This window comes from Pelophylax lessonae (assembly GCF_965119305.1).
Source record: "Pelophylax lessonae genome assembly, chromosome: 7".
Taxonomy (NCBI): domain Eukaryota; kingdom Metazoa; phylum Chordata; class Amphibia; order Anura; family Ranidae; genus Pelophylax; species Pelophylax lessonae.
The window spans coordinates 226,961,550-226,984,101 of NC_138774.1; the positions used below are offsets into that span (position 1 = coordinate 226,961,550).

Here is a 22,552-nt window from a genome sequence, read left to right on the forward strand (position 1 = left end):
TGATATGTTGAAATGATATGTTCATCCAGGAGTCATGAGAACCTTACCGAAAAATGCATTCAGCAACTTTTGCACCTGGATGTTGCTTCCCACTGTCCTGTAGACTCCTTCTGTAGTCATTCCTAGAAGAGAAAAGTGGCTGATGAATGAATGGCAGGCAATAGATGATGTCACTCTAACAGTTGTGACCTCACTAAGGCCAGGTGATATCACCTGTCATCTTGATCCTTGAGATGGCTGCAAGGCACCCTACGTGAAGTCTGCAAGGCACCCTACGTGAAGTCTGCAGGGCACCCTACGTGAAGTCTGCAGGGCACCCTACGTGAAGTCTGCAGGGCACCCTACGTGAAGTCTGCAGGGCACCCTACGTGAAGTCTGCAAGGCACCCTACGTGAAGTCTGCAAGGCACCCTACGTGAAGTCTGCAAGGCACCCTACGTGAAGTCTGCAAGGCACCCTACGTGAAGTCTGCAAGGCACCCTACGTGAAGTCTGCAAGGCCCCCTACGTGAAGTCTGCAGGGCACCGTACGTGAAGTCTGCAAACGTGAAGTCTGCAAGGCACCCTACGTGAAGTCTGCAAGGCACCCTACGTGAAGTCTGCAAGGCACCCTACGTGAAGTCTGCAAGGCACCCTACGTGAAGTCTGCAAGGCACCCTACGTGAAGTCTGCAAGGCACCCTACGTGAAGTCTGCAAGGCACCCTACGTGAAGTCTGCAGGGCACCCTACGTGAAGTCTGCAGGGCACCCTACGTGAAGTCTGCAGGGCACCCTACGTGAAGTCTGCAAGGCACCCTACGTGAAGTCTGCAAGGCACCCTACGTGAAGTCTGCAAGGCACCCTACGTGAAGTCTGCAAGGCACCCTACGTGAAGTCTGCATACGTGAAGTCTGCAAGGCACCCTACGTGAAGTCTGCAAGGCCCCCTACGTGAAGTCTGCAGGGCACCGTACGTGAAGTCTGCAAACGTGAAGTCTGCAAGGCACCCTACGTGAAGTCTGCAAGGCACCCTACGTGAAGTCTGCAAGGCACCCTACGTGAAGTCTGCAAGGCACCCTACGTGAAGTCTGCAAGGCACCCTACGTGAAGTCTGCAAGGCACCCTACGTGAAGTCTGCAGAGCACCCTACGTGAAGTCTGCAGGGCACCGTACGTGAAGTCTGCAAACGTTAAGTCTGCAAGGCACCCTACGTGAAGTCTGCAGAGCACCCTACGTGAAGTCTGCAGAGCACCCTACGTGAAGTCTGCAGAGCACCCTACGTGAAGTCTGCAGAGCACCCTACGTGAAGTCTGCAGAGCACCCTACGTGAAGTCTGCAGAGCACCCTACGTGAAGTCTGCAGAGCACCCTACGTGAAGTTTGCAGGGCACCCTACGTGAAGTCTGCAAGGCACCCTACGTGAAGTCTGCAGGGCATAGTTTGTAGATGCTATAACATTCACACAAGCCAATCAATATACACCTATTGGGATTTTTTTTTTTTTTTTACTAAAAACATGTAGCAGAATATATTTGGCCTAAATTTTTGAAGAAATTAGATTTTTTTTTTTATTGGATATGTTTGCAGCAATATTTCCAGGCATTGGGCCTGATGTGGGTCTGCCATGGTCACCGGAAACACCAGCAGCACACTTAAGTTGAATACCCAAGTGTGATAGGGGGATGGGAGAAGAGAATGAGTGGGATACTCCTCTGGCTCAACTAGATACAAATTGGGACTCTTGAAGGAAAATGCCTACTGACACTGCCTTGATGTTGGCTGAATGCCGGTCAACGCCGTTGGCGCTTGTGAATCTGACTTGCTGTCTGTGAACTTGAGTGTAACTTCTGACACTTCTGGTTAGCTCAAAAGTCTAGCACTGCTCCCTCCAGTCCTTCCTGACTGAGGTAGCCTTTGTAAACTGCTTCTGATGCAACTCTGAACACTGCATGCTGTACACTTAACACTTCAGGGCCCAACCGCTGGCACCCCCTTTACTCTACTGTACACTGCACGCTGTACACTTAACAACTCAGGGCCCAACCGCTGGCACCCTCTCTACTCTTCAGGGTCCACACTGGCACCCCCTTTTACTCTTCAGGGTCAACACTGGCACCCCCTTTACTTTGCTCCTGCACCTGCTAGCTAGCTCCCAGATCCCTCCGACCTTCACCGGAGTGGTCCCCTGTCACTAGACAGACCCCCAGGGGCAGTTTGCAGTACTCACGAACTGGGAATGCTTTCCTGAAAACCAACTCAACTCCGCTGGTCCTCTAAACACCGGATCCTCTCTGAAGCTCAGCCCTCTGTCCCCTCAGGCCAGCCGCCTGGGACACCCGATTCCTCTTGACAGCCGTGCTCTCCCTCCTGGGACTCTGCTTCCCGCCAAAGAGGCTGTGTCAGGCGCTCCCCTCAAACTTATACCCACTCCCAGAATGCTGTGCGGCAGAATCTTCCTTTCTGGGGTAGATACAAGCCTGGGTGTGCCATTGGCCGGGTTTCCTCCACTGCCCAATGAGAGCCCTCATTGAGCACAGTGGGGAGACTCTCCAGTCTCAACAGCCACACCTGGGAACCATGACATCCTAGCTGAAAATCATGGCCCTGCTAAGCAGACAAGGCCTAATACACTTTACCTAGCACCTACCCTGTAGGGTGCTACATGTTTTATAGCAGAAAGTAAAAAATATTGGGGGATTCAAAATTTCTGGTCTTTTTTTGCTTATATAAATAAAAAATAAATAAAAACTAAAAACACAGTGGTGATCACATACCAGCAAAAGAAAGCTCTAATTGTGTAAAAAAATAATATACATTTCATTTGAGCACTGCATGACTGCGCAATTACCATCGTAGTGCTAGATAACAAAAAAATGGCCTGGTCATGAAGGGGGTAGAACATTCCGGAGCTCAAATGGTTTAAAACAAAAGCAGACATTAGTTAATATTTTTTTACTTTCATACTGTATATGTATAATTGATTAGTGTGTCTTGCCTATAATTCTTCTACTTTCACAGAAGGGTGTGTTTCTATGCGCACCAAAAGGCCCACGGTATAAACTATACCCTTTATTGAGGACGTTTTATTAACCACCTCCCACCCGGGCCATTGTAAATATACGGCCGGGTGGGAGTCTCCTCCTTCTGATCGGACGTTCCGGAACGTCCTTCAGAAGGAGAGAGATTGCGCTGCCGCGGGCACCCGCAGCGGCACGATCTCGATGTGTCTGTGTCCCTCGGACACAGAGCAACATCATTCGGCAGGAGGGCCCTGTGATTGGCCCTTCTGATCACATGACGGCTGTGTCCAATCACAGCCGTCATGTAATGTAAATAGAGCCGTTGTAACGGCTTTGATCTCTTCTCCTCCTGACAGATCCTGTCAGTGAGGAGAAGAGGGATGATCGGTGCTGCAGCCGGGGTGATCAGTGAGTATTTCTAATTACTCACTGATCACAGGGGGGGTCTGTGCTGGTAATCAGAACATTGATTACCAGTGCAGCCCTGGGAGGAGGGGAGGGGTGCCACTAAGCCACCAGGGATGCCCACCCATGACCACCAGGGATGCCCACCATGGCCACCAGGGATGGCAAGCAGGGCTCAGAGAGCACCCCAGTGCCCTCCCTATCAGTGTTGCCCACCAATGCCATCTATCAGTGCTGCCCACCAGTGCCGTTATTGCCATCTATCAGTGCTGCCCACCAGTGTCCATTATTGCCCACCAGTGCTGCCTATCAGTGCCCATCAGTGCCCCCCATCAGTGCCGATCATTGCCGCCCAACAGTGCCACCTATCAGTGCCCATCAGTGCCGCCAATCAGTGCCCATCAGTGCTGCCCATCAGTGCCCATCAGCGCTGCCTATCAGTGCCCATCAGCGCTGCCTATCAGTGCCCACCAATGCTGCATATAAAGAAAAAACCTGGCGGTGATCAAATACCACCAAAAGAAAGCTCTATTTGTGGGGAAAAAATGACACAAATTTGGTTTAGGTACAGTGTTGCAGGACCGCGCAATTGTCATTCAAAATTGCAACAGCGCTAAAAGCTGAAAATTGGTCTGGGAAGGAAGGGGGTTTAAGTGCCCAGTATTGAGGTGGTTAAAATGTATATATAACTGTGTATGCTTATTCACTTTAAGGGAGGGTCTAGGCTTTAAAAAAAAAAAAAAAAGAAAATGATTATTGGTAGTCAGTAGTGGTCAGAAAGGAAGAAAAAAATATATATCTTTCCCCACTGCACTGCCACACAGTCACTATAGGCAGCCACAGGGGGGGATTTCTATCAGATAAATTCATGGCCAGGTGGTCATGATCTTTTAAACCAAAAAAGTGGTAAGTTAGTGTCCACCCTAACCAGCAATGGTGGTTATATTCTTATTATTGCAGTGGCACAAAATAGAACCTCTTCAAAACATATTAAGAAGGCAATAGAGGTAAAAACTGAAATGGTCTACTAAGCTTCCTTCATATATGCAACTGAGGGTTCAAAATTCAAATGGCTGAAGAAAATCTATGAAATGGGTCACAGGGCTTACCTATTCCATCCACATCTACTGACTATTGATAGTAAACTACTACCATACTGTAAATCTCAAAGTAGCCAAAGGCACCCTCCCCCAACAAACCATGTGTAACCCCAAAATTAAAGTTTCAAAAATGCTCCCAAATAGAAAGAACCCTACATGTTGCGCTCAAATGTAAGCTTCATCAGAGGTGTCAATCATCAGGGGTATCAATCATCAGAGGTGTCAATCATCAGGGGTGTCAATCATCAGTCAAATAAACCAAAGAACACCAACATAAAAATAAAGAACAAAAATGGGGGTCCAAATTATCAGCGCGTGGCATTTATGCCATATGTTATGCCAAGATTTTTTTTTGAAGAGCTTCTGCTTTGTGCCACTGAAATAATAAGGCATATAAAAACCGCCATTGCTGGATAGGGTGGACACTAACTTACCTCTTTTTTAGTTTAAAAGATCATGACCACCTGGCTGTGAATGTATCTCATAGAAATCCCTCACCCTGTATCTGCCTATAGAGACTGTATGGCAGTACAGTGGGGAAGATATACACTATATTGTCAAAAGTGTTGGGACGCCAGCCTTTACACACACATGAACTTTAATGGCATCCCAGTCTTAGTCAGTAGGATTCAATATTGAGTTGGCCCACCCTTTGCAGCTATAACAGCTTTAACTCTTCTGGGAAGGCTGTCCACAAGGTTTAGGAGTGTGTCTATGGGAATGTTTGACCATTCTTCCAGAAGCGCATTTATGAGGTCAGGCACCCATGTTGCATGAGACCTGGCTCGCAGTCTCCGCTCTGATTCATCCCAAAGGTGTTCTATCGGGTTGAGGTCAGGATTCTGTGAGGGCCAGTCAAGTTCCACCACCCCAAACTTGCTCAGGTCTCTATGGACCTTGCTTTGTGCACTGGTGCGCAGTCGTGTTTGAACAGGAAGGGGTCATCCCCAAACTGTTCCCACAAAGTTAGCAGCATGAAATTGTCCAAAAAGTCTTGGTATGCTGATGCCTTAATAGTTCCCTTCACTGGAGCTAAGGGGCCAAGCCCAAGACCCGAAAAACAACCCAACACCATAAACCCCCCTCCACCAAATTATTTGGACCAGTGCACAAAGCAAGGTCCATAAAGGCACGGATGAGCGAGTTTGGGGTGGAGGAACCTGACTGGCCTGCACAGAGTCCTGACCTCAACCCGATAGAACACCTTTAGGCCCCTTTCACACAGGCGGACCGTTCAGATCCGTCTGTCCATTTTTTTGGCGGATCTGAACGGTCCCCCCATGCATTCCTATGGGGCATCGGATGTCCGCTGACATCCGACCCGATCCTATCCGTCAAATCTGGACGGATGGAAACCCTATTTTCCATCCGTCCAGCGGATCGGATCGGATTGGGTGAGAACGGACTGATGGTCTGTTGACATCCGATTTCCCCCATAGAGATGCATGGGGAACTGTCAGCTGTGTCTCCGCACACAGCGCGGAGACACAGCTGTCCTCCTGCTGCTCAGCGGGGGATCGGCGGCTCGATCCCCTGCTGAGAAAAACGAACTCCGTCCAACGGACGGAGTGTGTGAAAAGAGCCTTAGGATGAATTAGAATGGAGATTGCGGGCCAGTCCTTTTTGTCCACATCAGTGCCTGACCTCACAAATGCGCTTCTGGAAGAATAGTCAAACATTTCCATAGACACCCTCCTAAACCTTGTGGACAGCCTTCCCAGAAGAGTTGAAGCGGTTATAGCTGCAAAGGATGGGCCAACTCAATACTGAACCCTACTGACTAAGACTGGGATGCCATTAAAGTTCATGTGCGTGTAAAGGCAGGGGGCCCAATACTTTTGACAATATAGTGTATGTGTATCTTCCTCTCTGTACTGCCATACAGTCACGCCATTAAAGTTCATGTGCGTGTAAAGGCAGGCGTCCTAATACTTTTGACAATATAGTGTATTTTTTCTTCTTTTCTGATCACTACCGACTACAAATAATTATATATGTTTTTGTTTCTTACAAAGCCTAGACCCTCCTTTAAAGTGAACAAGCACACATCGTTATATACACATTTTATTTCAAAGTCCTCAACAAAGGCTACGTTTTATACCATTGGCCTTTGGTGCGTATGGAAACACAGCCTCGTCTTGTAGAAGTAAATGATTGCCAGTTAAGAATATTTGTAATAAATCACTTAAGGCGCTGGTTAGTAGATTTGCCTACAAGTCTTCACTGATTGTGACTTTTGCACACCAATAACAAATTGTAAACATTCTTTCCGTTGCACATCAAAAGAACTCTGCATTTTTAGAAAATCTTATCGCTTACAAGACCTCCCAACAACAATCCCTCAGAAAACAAGAAAATTATTTCTAGGCTTTACTTGTGGTTTGTTAGTGGAATTTAAAGTAAATTCAAGGTCATCTGGAAGGCTCCAAAAAAGTAAAATAAAATAACATCAAACTACAACGCCAAGGGGAAGCAGTCTGCGTTTTTGGACACATGCTAAAAACACAAGTGGAGCCAGACATTTATTTGAATGCTTAAGATCCTGCATGGTGGCTATAGATAAATTAGAAGATAGGATTTATGGCCAAGAGTATGTAAATACCCCTCCAAACGATGGCTTTCAGGTGTTTCCAGTAATGGGTTCTGTTAATATTAAAGCATACAAAAACATTTTATATAATTCTTCCAACCTTGTGGTAATCGTTTGGGAAAGACCTTTTCTGTTCCAGCATCACTGTGCCCTTGGGCACAAAGGAAGCTCAATAAAGACATAATTTGGCCAGTTTGGTGTGGAGGAGCTTGAGTGGCCTTCAGAGTTCTGACCTCAACTCTACTGAACACCTTTGGAATCAGGTCTTTGAATCCAACATCAGTACCTGACCTCAACCCTACTGAACACCTTTGGGATCGGGTCATCTCATCCAACATCAGTACCTGACCTCAACCCTACTGAACACCTTTGGGATCGGGTCATCTCATCCAACATCAGTACCTGACCTCAACTCTACTGAACACCTTTGGAATCAGGTCTTTGCATCCAACAACAGCGCTTGACCTCAACCCTACTGCACCTTTGGTATGCACCCTACACCTTTGGGATGAATTGGAACGCTGATTGTGAGCCAGATCTTCACATCCAACATCAGTACTTGTAATGATATTCTCAGAATATTTGTCTGGTCTTCCAGAACTCCCATCAAAATCCCTTGCAAGACTACCAGAATCTCTACCAAGACTTCCAATAATATAGACCTTCCAATGGTAATCACTTGGCACTTTTCCACTGCAAGTACCGCCTCGGCTCCACTCGGCACTGCTTGGCCCAGCTCGGCTCAGTTTGCTTTTCCACTGCGTGGTACGAGTCGGCACCTTTCAGCACTGTATAGGCTCTACCCGGCTCAGTTTGCTTTTCCACTGCGTGGTACGAGTCGGCACCTTTCAGCACTGTATAGGCTCTACCCGGCTCAGTTTGCTTTTCCACTGCGTGGTATGAGTCGGCACCTTTTAGCACTGTATAGGCTCTACCCGGCTCAGTTTGCTTTTCCACTGCGTGGTACGAGTCGGCACCTTTCAGCACTGTATAGGCTCTACTCGGCTCAGTTTGCTTTTCCACTGCGTGGTACGAGTCGGCACCTTTCAGCACTGTATAGGCTCTACTCGGCTCAGTTTGCTTTTCCACTGTTGTAGTACTTAGTACTAAGTGGGTGGGATTACAACGATTCTCTGACCAATCAGTGGCTAGTAGTGACAAACAATCAATGCTGCATGCAAAGGATTGCGGGATATGGTATCCGTACGGCCTGCTTGGAACCCCAACCGAGGTGGTACTGGTTAAGTGAGCCATACCGACGCCGTACCATGTAGTGGAAAAGCACCGCTGTACCAATCCAAACCGAACCGTTCTAACCCGTACCATGCAGTGGAAAAGCGCCAAACCGAGCCAAACCAATCCGTACCATGCAGTGGAAAAGCGGCAAACCGAGCCAAACCGATCCATACCATGCAGTGGAAAAGCGCCAAACCGATCCATACCATGCAGTGGAAAAGCGCCTATAGAGTCCCTGGCAGGACTTAGACTTCCCAGTAAGGACAGTGAGCAAGTCCTCTAACCAGGAAGAATAGTTAAGCACCAGACTTTAAAGTGCCTTGTGATCTGTCTTAATATCAGCTACCCTTGTACAAGGAGCTACAGTACTTCTCAGTGAGATTGCCTGACCACTGTGGCAGGGACTAGTCTTGTGCTCAGAGGATCAGATAAGTTTATCTCCATTCTCCTCACCCCTAAACAAAAACGAGCAGTTATTTATTTATTTTTAATTTCAGGTACTTCTATAGCTGTCAATTTATCCAGCACTTTACATGTACATTGTATACTCACATCAGTCCCTACCCTCAAGGAGCTTACAATCTAAAGCCCTTTACTCATATTCATACATACACATAGTAGGGCCAATAAAGACCAGATCCAATTAACCTACTAACACTGTCTTTTGACCGTGGGAGGAAACTGGAAAAGCCAGAGGAAACCCACGCAGGCACAGGGAAAAGATGCAATCTCCAGGCAGGTAGTGTCGTGGTTGGGATTGGAACCAGTGACCCTTTTGAAGCTAGGCGAAAATGCTAACTGCTACACCACTGTGCCGCCCTAACCCATGCTGTACAGCCCCAGTGCATAGGGGAAAAAAAAAAATTCATAACATTTTTCTTTAATTTTGGAAAATAAAATGTATTAAAACTAAAAAAATAAAACCAAGTTTAAAGTGGTTGTAAAGGCTCAAGGTTTTTTACCTTCATGCCTTTTAGGCATGAAGGTAAAAATCTTCTGTGTGCAGCAGAAGTGCCCCCAGCCCCCTCTAAAACTTACCTGAGCCCTATCTTGATCCAGCGATGTGCAGCAGAGCCTGGGCTCTCTTTGGTCTCTCCCTTCTCATTGCTGAGACAGTAGCCACTGGCCATGGCTATCAATCAATTACAGCCAGTGAGCCAATGAGGAAAGAGCAGGGGCAGGGCCAAACCATGCTCCGTGAGTGAATGGACACACAGAGTAGTGGCTCGGGAGTGAGCACTGCTCAGGGGGCTCCATAGCAAGCTGCTTGCTATGAGGGGCACTAGGAAGGAGTGAGGGGTCTGGAGCTCCAGCAGGGGACCCGAGAAGAGGAGGATCGGAGCTGCTCTGTGCAAAACCAACTACACAGAGCAGGTAAGTATGACATGTTTGTTTTTTTTTTGTTTTTTAATTAAAACCAAACCTTTAACAGCTTCAATACCAGGCTTTTTCACCTCCTTCCCGCCCAAGCCAATTTTCAGCTTTCAGCACTGTACCCATATGACATTTTTATCATTTATTTTTTCAAACAAATAGAGCTTTTTTTGGTGGTATTTAATCACCACTGGGTTTTTATTTTTTTGCTAAACAAAAACAAGGCTATAACTTTGAAGAAAAAAAAAAGTACTTTTTCTCCTTCACGGCTGTGGGCTTATGAAGCTGCACTGATGGGCACTGATGAGATGGCACGGATGATGAGGCAGTGATAGGTGGCACTGATGAACACTGATAGGTGGCACTGATGGATGGCACTGATAGGTGGAACTGATGGGCGGCACAGACAGGCGACAATGACTGGCATCCCTGAAGGGCACAGATTGACATCACTGATGGTACTGTTGGGGCTGCAATGATAATCAGGGCACCGATGATCAGTGCCCTCATTATCTGTACAGGTCTCCCCTGTGAGGAGATGCGGGTGATTTGCTCTTTACCAAAATTGGGGTTGCGCTGTGTCCCACCCGCATTTGCCACATGCAAGCACAGTGAGACTGGGGTGACATCATAGGACGTCGTCCCAGAACAAGAGAGAATCCTGCCCGCCATCGTTAGTCTATACAGCGGGCGGGAGGTAGTTAATAATTTAAGTAACGCTCCATACCTGTAGCTTCTACGGCATTAATGCACTTTCGGACAAAACGGAACCCGACTTCGTTTAATTCCACTAGAAATGGGAAAAAGTTTGGTCAGATACCGACACGCTGATCATGCAGTTTAATTCATAACAAACATACAGGAGGAACTTTTTAGGATTTTTAAGAGGCATGTCACACGGGCATTTCTGTTGCTCAAACCAAATTGCCAACAAAAGTAATTTCTTTATCTGTCACTCGCTCTGCACCAAAGGAATCTGTGAATGGCTGCAGCCTTTTCCGAATTCTTGTAGATCACACACACACACACACACATATATATATATATATATATATATATATATATATATATATATATATATATATATATATATATATAATCAGCTTATGAAGTTTTTGGCTGTCACTTTCCCCCTCCCACACCTCCCTATTGGCTAATAGGGCCGCCCATCACAGTGACGCACAGGAGGCGGGCTGGAGACAGCAGTCACAGGTTCTGCAGTACCTCATTCTTTGTGGCTCTCTACAAGGACAGGAAAGAATGTGTTGGGTAATGGGCTGTGTCTTCTAGGCAATGTGAGCTTAACCACTTGCCGACCGGCTCATAGTAAAAATATGTCACTAATTTGACGTTTAATACTGGTGTTATAGCAGCAGCTAGCTGCCATAACCTCGGTATCTTTTTTTACTATGGGCGATTCCACGCTGGATAAAAGTGGTCCCACGGGCGCATTCGTAGCGGGATCACTTTGGGAGAGGTGCCCCAATTCCTATCCTATCCTCGTCATTTCCGAGCTTACCGGTGCCGTCTGTTAAGCCCGGAAGTGCGCCCCCCCCCCCACTCGGCTCCATGCCCTTGGAGGACTGGAGCAACCTCTGGTTCTCAGACATTAACAAATGATTTTTTAAGTCAAAATGTAAAAAAAAAATATATATATATATATATTTATATATATATATATATATATATATATATATATATATATATATATATATATATATATATATATACACACATACACACACACATACACACTATATATATATATATATATATATATATATATATATATATATATATATATATATATACATACACACACATACACACACACATACACACACACACACACACATTATATATACATATATATATATATATATATATATATATATATATATATATATATATATATATATATATATATATATATACACATACACACATATTCACACACACACATACATATATATTTTTTTTTTATTATTATTTTCCTTTGATTTTAAAAAGGTAAAGGAGAGATTTGGGGTATTTTTGACCCCAGATCTCTCAATAAAGAGGACCTGTCATGCTTATTTCTATTACAATGGATGTTTACATTCCTTGTAACAGGAATAAAAGCAATCAAAAAAATATAAATAAAGGGGCAGTGTAAAAATAAAAATGAAAAAAGAATAAGAAAAAAATGATTGAAATCACCCCATTTCTCCGTGCTCGTGCACAGAAGCGAACGCATGTGTAAGTCATGCCCATATAGGTAAACAGTGTTCAGACCACAAATTTAAGAAATCACCGCGATCATTCGCGCGAGAGCAATAATTCTAGCGCAACCATTCCACAAGCGTACGCAAATTCAAAGTATAGCATGTTAGGTATCTATTTACTCAGTGTAACGTCATCTTTCACATTAGGCAAAAAACTTGGAGTAAATATTGTGTTTTGTTTTTTTCTTTTTATTCATTAAAGGGTATTTTTTTTCCAAAATAAATTGCATTTTAAAGAACGCTGCACAAATACTGTGCGACATAAAATTTTGCAGTAATCGTCATTTTATTCTCTAGGGTCTCTGCTTAAAAAAAAAAAAAAAAAGATTTAATATTTAGGGGGATCTCAATAATTTTCTAGTCAAAAATACAAATTTTAAATTTAAATTTAAACAAAAAATGCCTGGTCAGCATGATCAAACCACACAGATTCCCTTTAAATGGATATTAAAATATTTTTTGATGTGCACTTACACAGCAAAAAACAAACAAACATTGTACTCACTTTCATCGCGTTTCGTAATTGGACTGTGATAGATCTGTAGAAAGAGACAATGAAAAAACAGGTAGAGCAATCAGTAACCAAGTACATCTTTGTAAAACATTGCTAAGCTAAAGGAAACATTTATGTCATTCATTTCTATGCTAATATTACAAGAGGTTATCTTGGTATCCAAATCTCAGGTACCAGTGGTGTAACATTTATTTATGGGGCCCCATACCAGAATTTTAATGGGACCCCATCAAACTCCCTTGGGGTTGATTTACTAAAACTTTAGAGTGCAAAATCTGGTGCAGCTGTGCATGGCAGCCAATCAGCTTCCAACTTCAGCTTCTTCATTTAAAGTGTCACTAAAGGCAAAACTTTTTTTAAAGTTTTAGATATTGTAGATGGTTTAGAACACCTACAAGGTTTTATGGCTGTCTGTGCCCCCGTTAGGGAGATTCACCCTATTTGTCCTGTTTACCATTATTATTGAAAATAAAAGTAAAGAAAACCCCAAATTTTGGCTTAACCCCAAAAAGTAAGACATCTTCTAAAAGGGGAGGACGGGGTTCCCAAGGAATTCTCTTAATTTGCAGGGATTTCCTCTCACTTTCTGCTGGGCTATGGGACAGGAAGTGAAGGGAAATTTCCGCAATGGCGAAAAAAAAAAAAAAAATTGCACTATCCAAAAAAAAAAAAAAAAAAAAAAAAGTTTACTATTTTAAATTATAACTAAATGCAAAACTTTTTTTGTAGTTTTGGATAGAGTGGAGAGGGATTAGAACAGCTGTCAGTTTTTATTGCTGTGTGTAACTTATTAGGGAGATTCACCTCTCTATTTCTCCTGTTTATCGTTACCATTAAAAAGGGAAAGTAGAAGAAAATCCCAAATTTTGGGTTGTCCCCAGAAAAGTAATAAAGGGGGAAATCTTCCAATGGGGACACTAGTTGTAGTGACCTGGGGGCCCCAAGGAATTCCCTTAAAGCGGTTGTAAACCACTGCACGTCTGTTTTTTTCCTTACCTGCAAGGCAATGGTATAATGTGCAAGTATGCATCGCATACTAGCACATTATGTGAAACTTATCTGAAAACGAAGCAGTCTAGCAATGCGATGTCATTGCCGAAGACAGATTCCATCTTCGCCTGTCTTGCTTTCGGGTTCGTGGAATCCCGCTATGTGACTGCCCAAAACCGCAATGACCTCACTCCAGCGCATGCGCACGGGAGCCGCCGGTCACGGCACAAGGCTCTAAAGGAACGGCACGGGTGGCCGTTCCTTCAGAGCGCTTGCGCCAGTGATATCACTGGCTGCATGCGCAGTAAATATCTCCTAAAGGGTTTATAAAAAGGTTTTAACCTTATTATAGGCTTTCCTATAGGTTTACTTCCTCTGTAATTTGCAGGGATTTCCTCTCACTTCCTGTTTGGCTATGGGACAGGAAGTGAAAGGAAATCTCTGCGATGGGACACAGACGGCAAAAAAAAAAAATATGACGGGGGTTATAACCCTCCCTTACTTTATCCAGCTATAGTTTTGCCTATAGAAGTTCTATTTTAAGCCTTGAAAAAAAAAAAAAAAACTGGAAGCCGATTGGTTTCTATGCAGAGCTGCACCAGATTTTGCACTCTCCAGTTTTAGTAAGTCGCCCACCCCCCTTGTGTCAATTGAGACAACAGTATAATTGATTTTAAGTATAAGGGAGCTGTCAGCACAATCAGTACATTATTAGGGACTGTGGAATAAAGTTGCTAGGGAAGAGCAGCAGCGGTGGCGATAATCTTTCCATTTGCTCAGTAGTACACCAGCATTTTTAATATTATTAAATCTTTTTTTGGAGTGAAAAATATTAGGGCTTCTGTGTAAATTCCAAGCCATTCCAACACCCCAGCAAACAAGTGCTATTTAAAGCGGACCTTCAGTCATTTTTTCATCTTTCCATCTATTAAATCCTCTGCTCTTGTTGTTTTAACTTTGGATAGGAAAACATTTTTTTTCTGCCACTGAATACTTTATACAGCCTACTTTCTCTTTCTTGTCTGGTCAGTAGGCTAGACTAATGACATCATGCAGAGCTCGCTCTCTCACTCTCGTGAGAGTTTGCCAGCAAGGGAGGAGTGATGAGCCATAGGAGAGCCAAGGAGAGCTGCAGAGCTAGTGGGGGCTGGATGAGGGCGGAGATAACAGGAGACTGCAGAGATCAAGGAGTATTCATCAATAGAGGAGAAATGTGCAGGCAAGCAGCGGTGTGAATGTGTCTGTGTGTGTATATATATACACACACACACATACATACACACACATATATACACACACACAAACACATGTATATATATATATATATATATATATATATATATATATATATATATATGTGTGTGTGTGTGTGTGTGGTTATATGCGTACATATGTGTATGTGTCTGTGTAAATCCAGGAAGTGAACAGGCAGCAGCTTCAGCTGCCCACAGTTAAAATGGCTGCAGCCAGACTTCGTGGAGGGAGATTTCTGCAGCATATTTGGCAAGGACAGAATCACAGTATATATAAAATAATATGCAAAGTGGTTTGAGGGAAGCTTTAGAATGACAAAATCGGATTTTTGTAAGATCTTACCGTAAAATCCTTTTCTCTTAGCTCATTGACAGACGTAGTCTTCTTGATTCACAAGAACTGGGTTATGTTGTCTCCGCAGGAGTAGGACTAGGCAAAAAGAAAAAACGTTCTGGCTCCACCCTAGGGGCAGTCCCAGAGGGTATATCCTCCCTCTCTCTGCTACAAGGCATCAGTTCTGTCACAAAGCAGCAACAGAGAATTTAACCCAACCCAACTCAATGATAGAGGGGTGGGTACTACGTCTGTCAATGAGCTAAGAGAAAAGGATTCTTACAAAAATCCGATTTTCTCTGTCGCTCATTGACAGACGTAGTCTTCTTGATTCACAAGAACTGGGACATCCAGAAGCAGTGCCACAAATGAGGGGTGGGATTGACAGAAATCAAAATTCAATCTAGAAGGCCCAACCGGAGCCAACCAGAAGTATCAAAGGACTCATCGAGTAAACAGATGAGACCTACCCCACAAATCCTCGAGGTAGACCAACAGTCTCCTCAAACAGTGGCCTGCAGGAACCTTGCGGCCAGAAGAGGCATCTGACGATGCCATCACATAGACCTTATAAAATATTGTAAAGGTATGAACCGACGACTAAACAGTCGCCTTGAAAACCTGAACCACTGACGCCTGATGGCGGAAGGTCCAGGAAACTCTAAGCGCCTGAGTAGAATGCGCCTTAACAGGGAACAGGGGATCCCGACCCTTAGATAAAATAAGCCTATACCACCGTCTGTCTGATCCATCTAAAGATGGTCGCAGCAGAACAGGCAACCCCTTCTTAGGGCCATCCGTGATCACAAACAGTGAATCCGTCTTACAAATTGAATCCGTAGTATTCAAATATATCCTGATCGCCCGAACTACCTCCAAGGAATGCCATGCAAATTCTCGAGGATGATTGGGCTAAGGACATAGGAAGGACAATACACTGTCCTCATTCAATGAAACTTTGAAACCACCTTAGGAAGGAAGGATGGATTCGGATGAAGAACAACCTTATCCCTATGAACCACCAGATCTGGGGAACAACAGGATAATGCAGCCAGTTCTGACACCCTGCGTGAAGAAGTGATAGCCACCAAGAAGGCCACCTTCTGGGATAAAGTAAGCAAGGGAATCTCCCTGATATTTTCAAAGGGAGGTGTCTGAAGAACCGACAGCACCAAATTAAGATCCCAGGATGGTAACGGCGCGTGCACTGGCGGAGCCAGGTGTCGCACCCCCTGTATGAAATTCCGCACCAAGGAATAAGTAGCCAAAGGCTTCTGAAAGAAGATAGCAAATGCTGAAACCAGACCCTTGATAACACTCAAGGCCAGTTTCTGCTCAACTCCCTGTTGCAGAAAAGCCAATATTCGGGCTACCGAATAAAGATGTAGATGGAACCCAAGGGATTCACACTACACAATATAAGACTTCCATGTACGATGATAATCTTTCTGGAAGTCGCTTTCCTTGTTTTAACTAGAGTAGGAATAACTGAAGCTGACAATCCCTTGTCCTTCAACACCTGGGTCTCAATAGCCAGGCCGTTTAAAACCAGCGATCGTAAAGCAGGATGGAAGATCGGTCCCTGAGACAGTAGATCCTCCCTGAGAGGAAGTCTCCACGGGACGTCCGCCACCAGTCTGACCAAGTCGGCGTATCAAGCTCGACGAGGCCAGTCCAGAGCTACCAGGATTACTGGAATTCCTTCCTCCTCTATCCTGCGAAGAAGTCTTGGCAGTAACCCGAGAGGAGGGAAGGCATACATTAGCTGGTATTGCCCCCACGGGGCGACCAGCGCGTCTGCGGTCTCTGCTAGAGGATCGCGGGAGCGAGCCACAAATCTCTGTACTTTTCTGTTGAATCGTGATGCCAACAGATCCACATCCGGGGTGCCCCAACGTAGGCACAACTGGTGGAAAACTTCTGGATGGAGGGACCATTCCCCCTGATCCAGAGTCTGACGGCTGAGATAATCTGCCTGCCAATTTTCCACCCCTGGAATGAACACTGCAGAGATGGCTGGAACAAATCGTTCCGCCCAGCGAAGAATGCAAGCCACTTCCTTGGCCGCTCGGACATTCTTGGTGCCCCCCTGGTGATTGACATAAGCCACGGCCGTGGCGTTGTCCGACTGGATCCGAACCGGGCTGCCCTGGAGCTGCTCGGTCCAGTGAATCAGACAAAGTCTGATCGCTCTCAGTTCCAATACATTTATCGGCAACCTGGATTCTTCCGGGGACCAAAGTCCCTGGACAGATAACTGACCGAGAATTCCTCCCCATCCGGATAGACTGGCATCCGTGGTCACTATCGTCCAATATATTGGCAGAAATTACTTTCCCTGGCTGAGCATCGGAGACCGAAGCCACCAGACCAGAGACTCTCTGGTCTGTTTGCTCAATCGGATCCGATTGTCCAGGGATTCCGGATTCCGATTCCATCTGAGAAGAATCTCTTGCTGAAGAATTCGGGTATGGGACTGGGCAAATGGGACTGCTTCGAAGGAAGCCACCATCAACCCCAGAACCCTCATGCAAGTTCGAAGAGAAGACCAGCTGTTGGATAGTAACAACTGGACTGCTGATTGAATCTTCCGGAGTTTCCCTACCGGAAGGAAAACTCTTGTCCTGAGTGTGTCTAGAATTAGACCCAGATATTCGAGCCTCTGGGTGGGAACCAGAAATGACTTTTGCTGGTTCACCAGCCACCCGAATTCCTGTAAAGAAATTATAGTCATTTCTATGTTTTGTAGCAGGGTCTGAGGAGACTCTGCATGAAGCAGGAGATCGTCTAGGTAACCTAGAATCGATATGCCTCTTTGGCGCAGTAGTGCCAACATTGGGGCCAACACCTTCGTGAAGACCCGAGGAGCCGTGGCGAGACCGAAGGGTAACGCCACAAACTGATAGTGGTTCTCTTCTACGGAAAAGCGTAGAAACCGCTGATGTCCTGCGAAAATGGGAATGTGAAGATAGGCGTCCTTGATGTCTATGGACGCTAGGACATCCCCTGGATGCAGGAAGGCTGCTACTGTGCGAATGGATTCCATCTTGAATTTTCTTATGTTGAGAAAGGAATTGAGTGCCCTTAAGTCCAGAATTGGACGCACTTTGCCCTCTTTCCTGAGCATTGTAAATAGGTTTGAATAAAACCCTTGAAAAAACGTTCTGTCCAAGGAACGTGGACTACCACTCCTTGTTGTAGTAAATCCGTGACTGCTCTCCGCAGATCTTCTAAACGATCCGGGGATAGTCGGATATTGGAAGGGAAGAATCGCGCCGGTGGGAGAGATCGAAACTCGATCTTGTACCCTGATCTTATGATTTCGCAAACCCACTTGTCCGGGATTCTGGAAAGCCATGGATCCGGGAACCGGCGAAGACGTCCCCCCACCCCAATTATGGGTGGGGGCGCACCTTCAGGCTTTGGTCGACTTATCTTCAGGTCTGGAGGGGGCGGGCTTTTGCTTGCCCGACCAACGTCCCCTGAAGCCTCCTGAAGGAGCTTTGGAGGACTTAATTTTTTCACCCGCGGGGCGAAAAAACTTTTTGTGAGCAGAGAAAGAAGGCCCTCGTCTTTGACGAGTTCCTTTACCCTTAGCATTTTGCGGTAAAAAGGTGCTCTTTCCACCCGTGAGATCCTTAATGATCTCATCTAAGTTGGCTCCAAATAAACGCTCTCCTGAAAAGGGGATATTAGCCAATGCTTTTTTGGAACCTTGGTCGGCTAACCAACCTTTTAGCCACAGTGTACGCCTGAGAACCACTGCTGAAACTGATGCTCGCACCAATAATGGAGTGGCGTCTAACGCCGCATCACACACAAACTGTAACCCCTGTATCATCTGTTCCAACAAATCTGATACTGCCTGGGGGACCTCTTCTAAGTCCCGGCGTAACCATTTGGTCCATTCAGTTACAGTCTGCGAAACCAGACCAATAGCAATTATTGGTCTGAAAGCTGATCCAATCAAGGAAAACATGGTGCGAGACATAGCTTCTATCTTGCGATCCACCGGATCTTTTAAAAGACGGAGCGTCTTCTAAAGGAATAACCGTGGCTTTATTCAATCTAGCAATTGGTGAATCCACCACAGGTGGTTCTGTCCATTTCTTAATGAGGGTTTCCTCAAACGGATAACGCCTGTTAATGCGTTTAGAAATAGCAGAAGTGCGTTTTGGCAGACTCCATTCTTCTTTGATTGGATTGCCCAAACATTTGGGCAATGGAAAAACCTTCGCCACTTTGATGCGTTTTTTAGTCCCAAAAGGGGATTTCAGTTTCAGCTATTTCCGATGGAGTACCCTGTAATCTTAAGGTTTCTTGAACAGATACAATGAGTTTGTTTACCAATGCTTCCTCTCGGGCTATGGCTGATGCCGAAACATCCTCCTCACTGTCTGAAGAGACAGTACCCGAGCCACCAATCCCAGATGAGGTACCTGCAACTTCAGAAATAGGCTCAGATTCTGAATCCGAAGTTTCAGATAATAAGGGGTTAGGCGGGGGTCGCTTCCTTGCGCCCTGTCCCTGACAAGCCACTTCCACCCGGGACACAAAAGTTTCCATAATAGCTGACAATGATTCAATTGTCAGTGGGGTGCTGGAGGATCCTGCAGACCCCTCGAAGGGATCTGGTGGAGATACATGAGTGGCAGGGTCCATGTTAATCCAGGACACTTTGCCAGTAAAAAAGAAAAAACATCTCTTTTTTTTTTTTTTTTTTAAATAAAAAATACCTCTTTTTTTTTTTTTTTTTTTTATGTGTATCCCCCTAGCGCAATACTGCCCCTCAGAGTACCTGCTTCTCGATCCCCACAGAGAGAGATAGGGACCCTCAAGGCTCACCACCCGATGCAGAGAAGTTTCCAACCAACTGCAGTCAGCGTCTGTCTTTTACAGACTGGAAAGAGCTGTGTTAGTTTTCCCGGGTAGAAGGACGTGGCTCCGCCCCCTGTGTACGCCTTCCGGCGTTCCCAGCTCTCCACGAGGTAGCTGGGCTCATCAAACATGGCCGCCCCCATACAGGAGACAATAGACTCCAAAAACATGGCGGCCGGCGTGACCTGAGGACATTCATGCACCCGGTCTACGACAAAATGGCGGCGGACTGCCGAAATCGTTTTTCCCAGCACATCCACCTGCATCTCTGCTAAATAGCGGTTTATCGATCTGCAGGAGGTACACTACAATTAAGGTAGGATTATACCTCCTATGTCTGCTGTAATACTACAGTCTGCTGGGTAGAGTGTTAGCTCTCAAACCAAGTCCACTTCCCACCAAACACATGCTGTATTTACAAGGGGGACTTTTAGTGTCAGACAGATACTGACCATGTATGGAGGGGCCCATAATTCATACTGCCTCATAACGAGGAAAAAAGGGAACGTTTACTCACCATACCGAACCGACAGGCACCCTCTCTTCACAATACCCTCTCCACCGGGGTGGGGGGTTGTGGACCACTCCGGACGCCTCGACCCTCTGGTTCCTGGCGTCCAAGCGAGACTTTTAACTCGCAAGGTCAGTCCCTCCAATGGGACTCCGTCGCGGCCGACCCAGCGCGGAGCTCTGGTCTGCACGCGCTCGTAGGCAGAAACCGGGGTGACCACTGGATCTCAACATCCAGCCCGTCGCCCGGCCCCGCATACTTACTTGAATGTGTCGCGGCCGACCAAGCGCAATGCAATGGTCTGCGCGCGCTCGTAGGCCGGCTGGGGTGACCACTGGTGTCGCCCAGTCCGGCATATTTGCTTGAAGATCTCACAGGAAAAAACACTGGAGAAAACTACCTAAAAAAAAAATATTTTTTCTAAAAAAAAAATCTTGCCAGGACCAGAGATCCCAGCAAGGAACTTAGGTCCTTACTCCTGACTAGACAGAAAAAAAACTGATTCCTTGTAGCAGAGAGAGGGAGGATATACCCTCTGGGACTGCCCCTAGGGTGGTGCCAGAACGTTTTTTCTTTCTACCTAGTCCTACTCCTGCGGAGACAACATAACCCAGTTCTTGTGAATCAAGAAGACTACGTCTGTCAATGAGCGACAGAGAAAGATGTTTTTACTACAAATTATATGAGCAGGCTGCAGTTCCTCTTTAAGTGAAAATAAAAACTTATATAACTTAAATTTTATATTAACACACAATTGTTAGTTGTCCTAAGCACAATTACTTGATAACCTTAAAACTTTCTTAAACTGTGGATTATTAGTTTTTCACTGAAAAGGTTTTTTTTTTTTTTGCATCAGGAAGACATACAGGGTAAAAGTGATTGTAAGTGCCGGTTCACATTTGTGCGGTTTGCGAGATCGCATGTAATTCGGAGCGCACTGCTCCTTCATTACATGCAATCTCATGTCCGGATTTGAGTTCAGCCATACACTTTGTATGGCTGAATTCGCACTGTATCCGCACCAACACGCACATGAGACATTTTTTCAGCCGCATCAGGATCGGATCGCACAGTGGTTCACACTTGTGCGATCCGATTCTGTGCGAACTGTCAGATCGCACTGCGATATGCGATCAAACTGGGGGTGTCGTTAACATTTAATTGACACCCCCTGCGTATCGTATATGGCAGTGTGAACGGCCAGATGTGCGGATGCGATGCAGGATCACGCTGCATATTCGCAGCGTTCCCGCATCGCACAAGTGTGAACCGGCACTAAACCTTTCTGGGTTTTTTTAAAATAATAAACATGTCATATTTACCTGCTCTGTGTAATGGTCTTGAACAGAGCAGCCTCGATACACTTCTTCTGGGGTCCCCCGCTGGCGCTCCTGGATCCTGAGCCACCCTGGGTGCATCTATAAAGACACAGATAGCGCAGGTCAGCCCTGCCGCCTCAGAGAATTTGATTGTTAGCAGCGGGAGCCAATCTGCCCTGTGAGGAGGGAGAGAACGGGGAGAACTGCTGCACACGGGCACAACGCTGGATCGAGATTGGACATAGGTAAGTATAAGGGGGCTGGGGGGAATCATCTGCACAGAAGCTATACCTCAATGCAGAGAATGCATTAAAGTGTTTATAAACCCAGGGCCCTGCAGTTACTATATCTGGTCTTCCACAGTACACAGAACATGAAAATTTAATTATTTTAGTAACTATAAACTGCTAAATACCTTTTGTCATCAGCAGTATATAGTAGTCTTAAGACTATCAGTGTCTACTTAAAACTTGTAGGTGGAGTTTGAATTCTCCCACGATTTCCCTATGAGAACGCAGGACCCCTGACCCTCTGTCTGGACAGCGCTGATTGGCCCTATGCTGATCACATGCACTCTCCCAAGAAAAAAAAAAAAGCTCTCCAGCAATACACACCAAACTGAGCATGTGCAGAGCGCCTCCAAGGCTATGTGCTATCAGGAGATGGATTGGAGACAGTGGAAGAAGGGGGGGATCAGAGAAGACAGGAGCAAACACCCTTTTTTACACAATGCAGACGATTAACCCCTTAGGTTCCACAGTGAGTATAACACGCATGCTTTACTGCATA

The 22,552-nt window shown here is 45.6% G+C and overlaps 2 protein-coding genes across 3 annotated transcripts in view; one reads left to right on the top strand and one right to left on the bottom strand.

The window, feature by feature from the left end:
* Positions 1 to 22,552, top strand: part of LOC309560599 (ficolin-2-like) — a gene marked incomplete at its 3' end in the record, with an annotated part of 566,275 nt that overhangs the window by 134,175 nt on the left and 409,548 nt on the right. The window lies entirely within an intron of this gene.
* The window catches only part of OPHN1 (oligophrenin 1), a 257,850-nt gene that overhangs the window by 72,059 nt on the left and 163,239 nt on the right, over positions 1 to 22,552 (bottom strand). For both annotated transcript variants that reach the window (XM_082264515.1, XM_082264514.1), the window contains 3 exons: positions 12,470 to 12,503; positions 10,428 to 10,490; positions 48 to 122 (listed from right to left, as the gene is read on the bottom strand). In XM_082264515.1, coding sequence (XP_082120641.1) covers positions 48 to 122; positions 10,428 to 10,490; positions 12,470 to 12,503 — 172 coding nt within the window. The remainder of the gene's footprint in view (positions 1 to 47; positions 123 to 10,427; positions 10,491 to 12,469; positions 12,504 to 22,552) is intronic.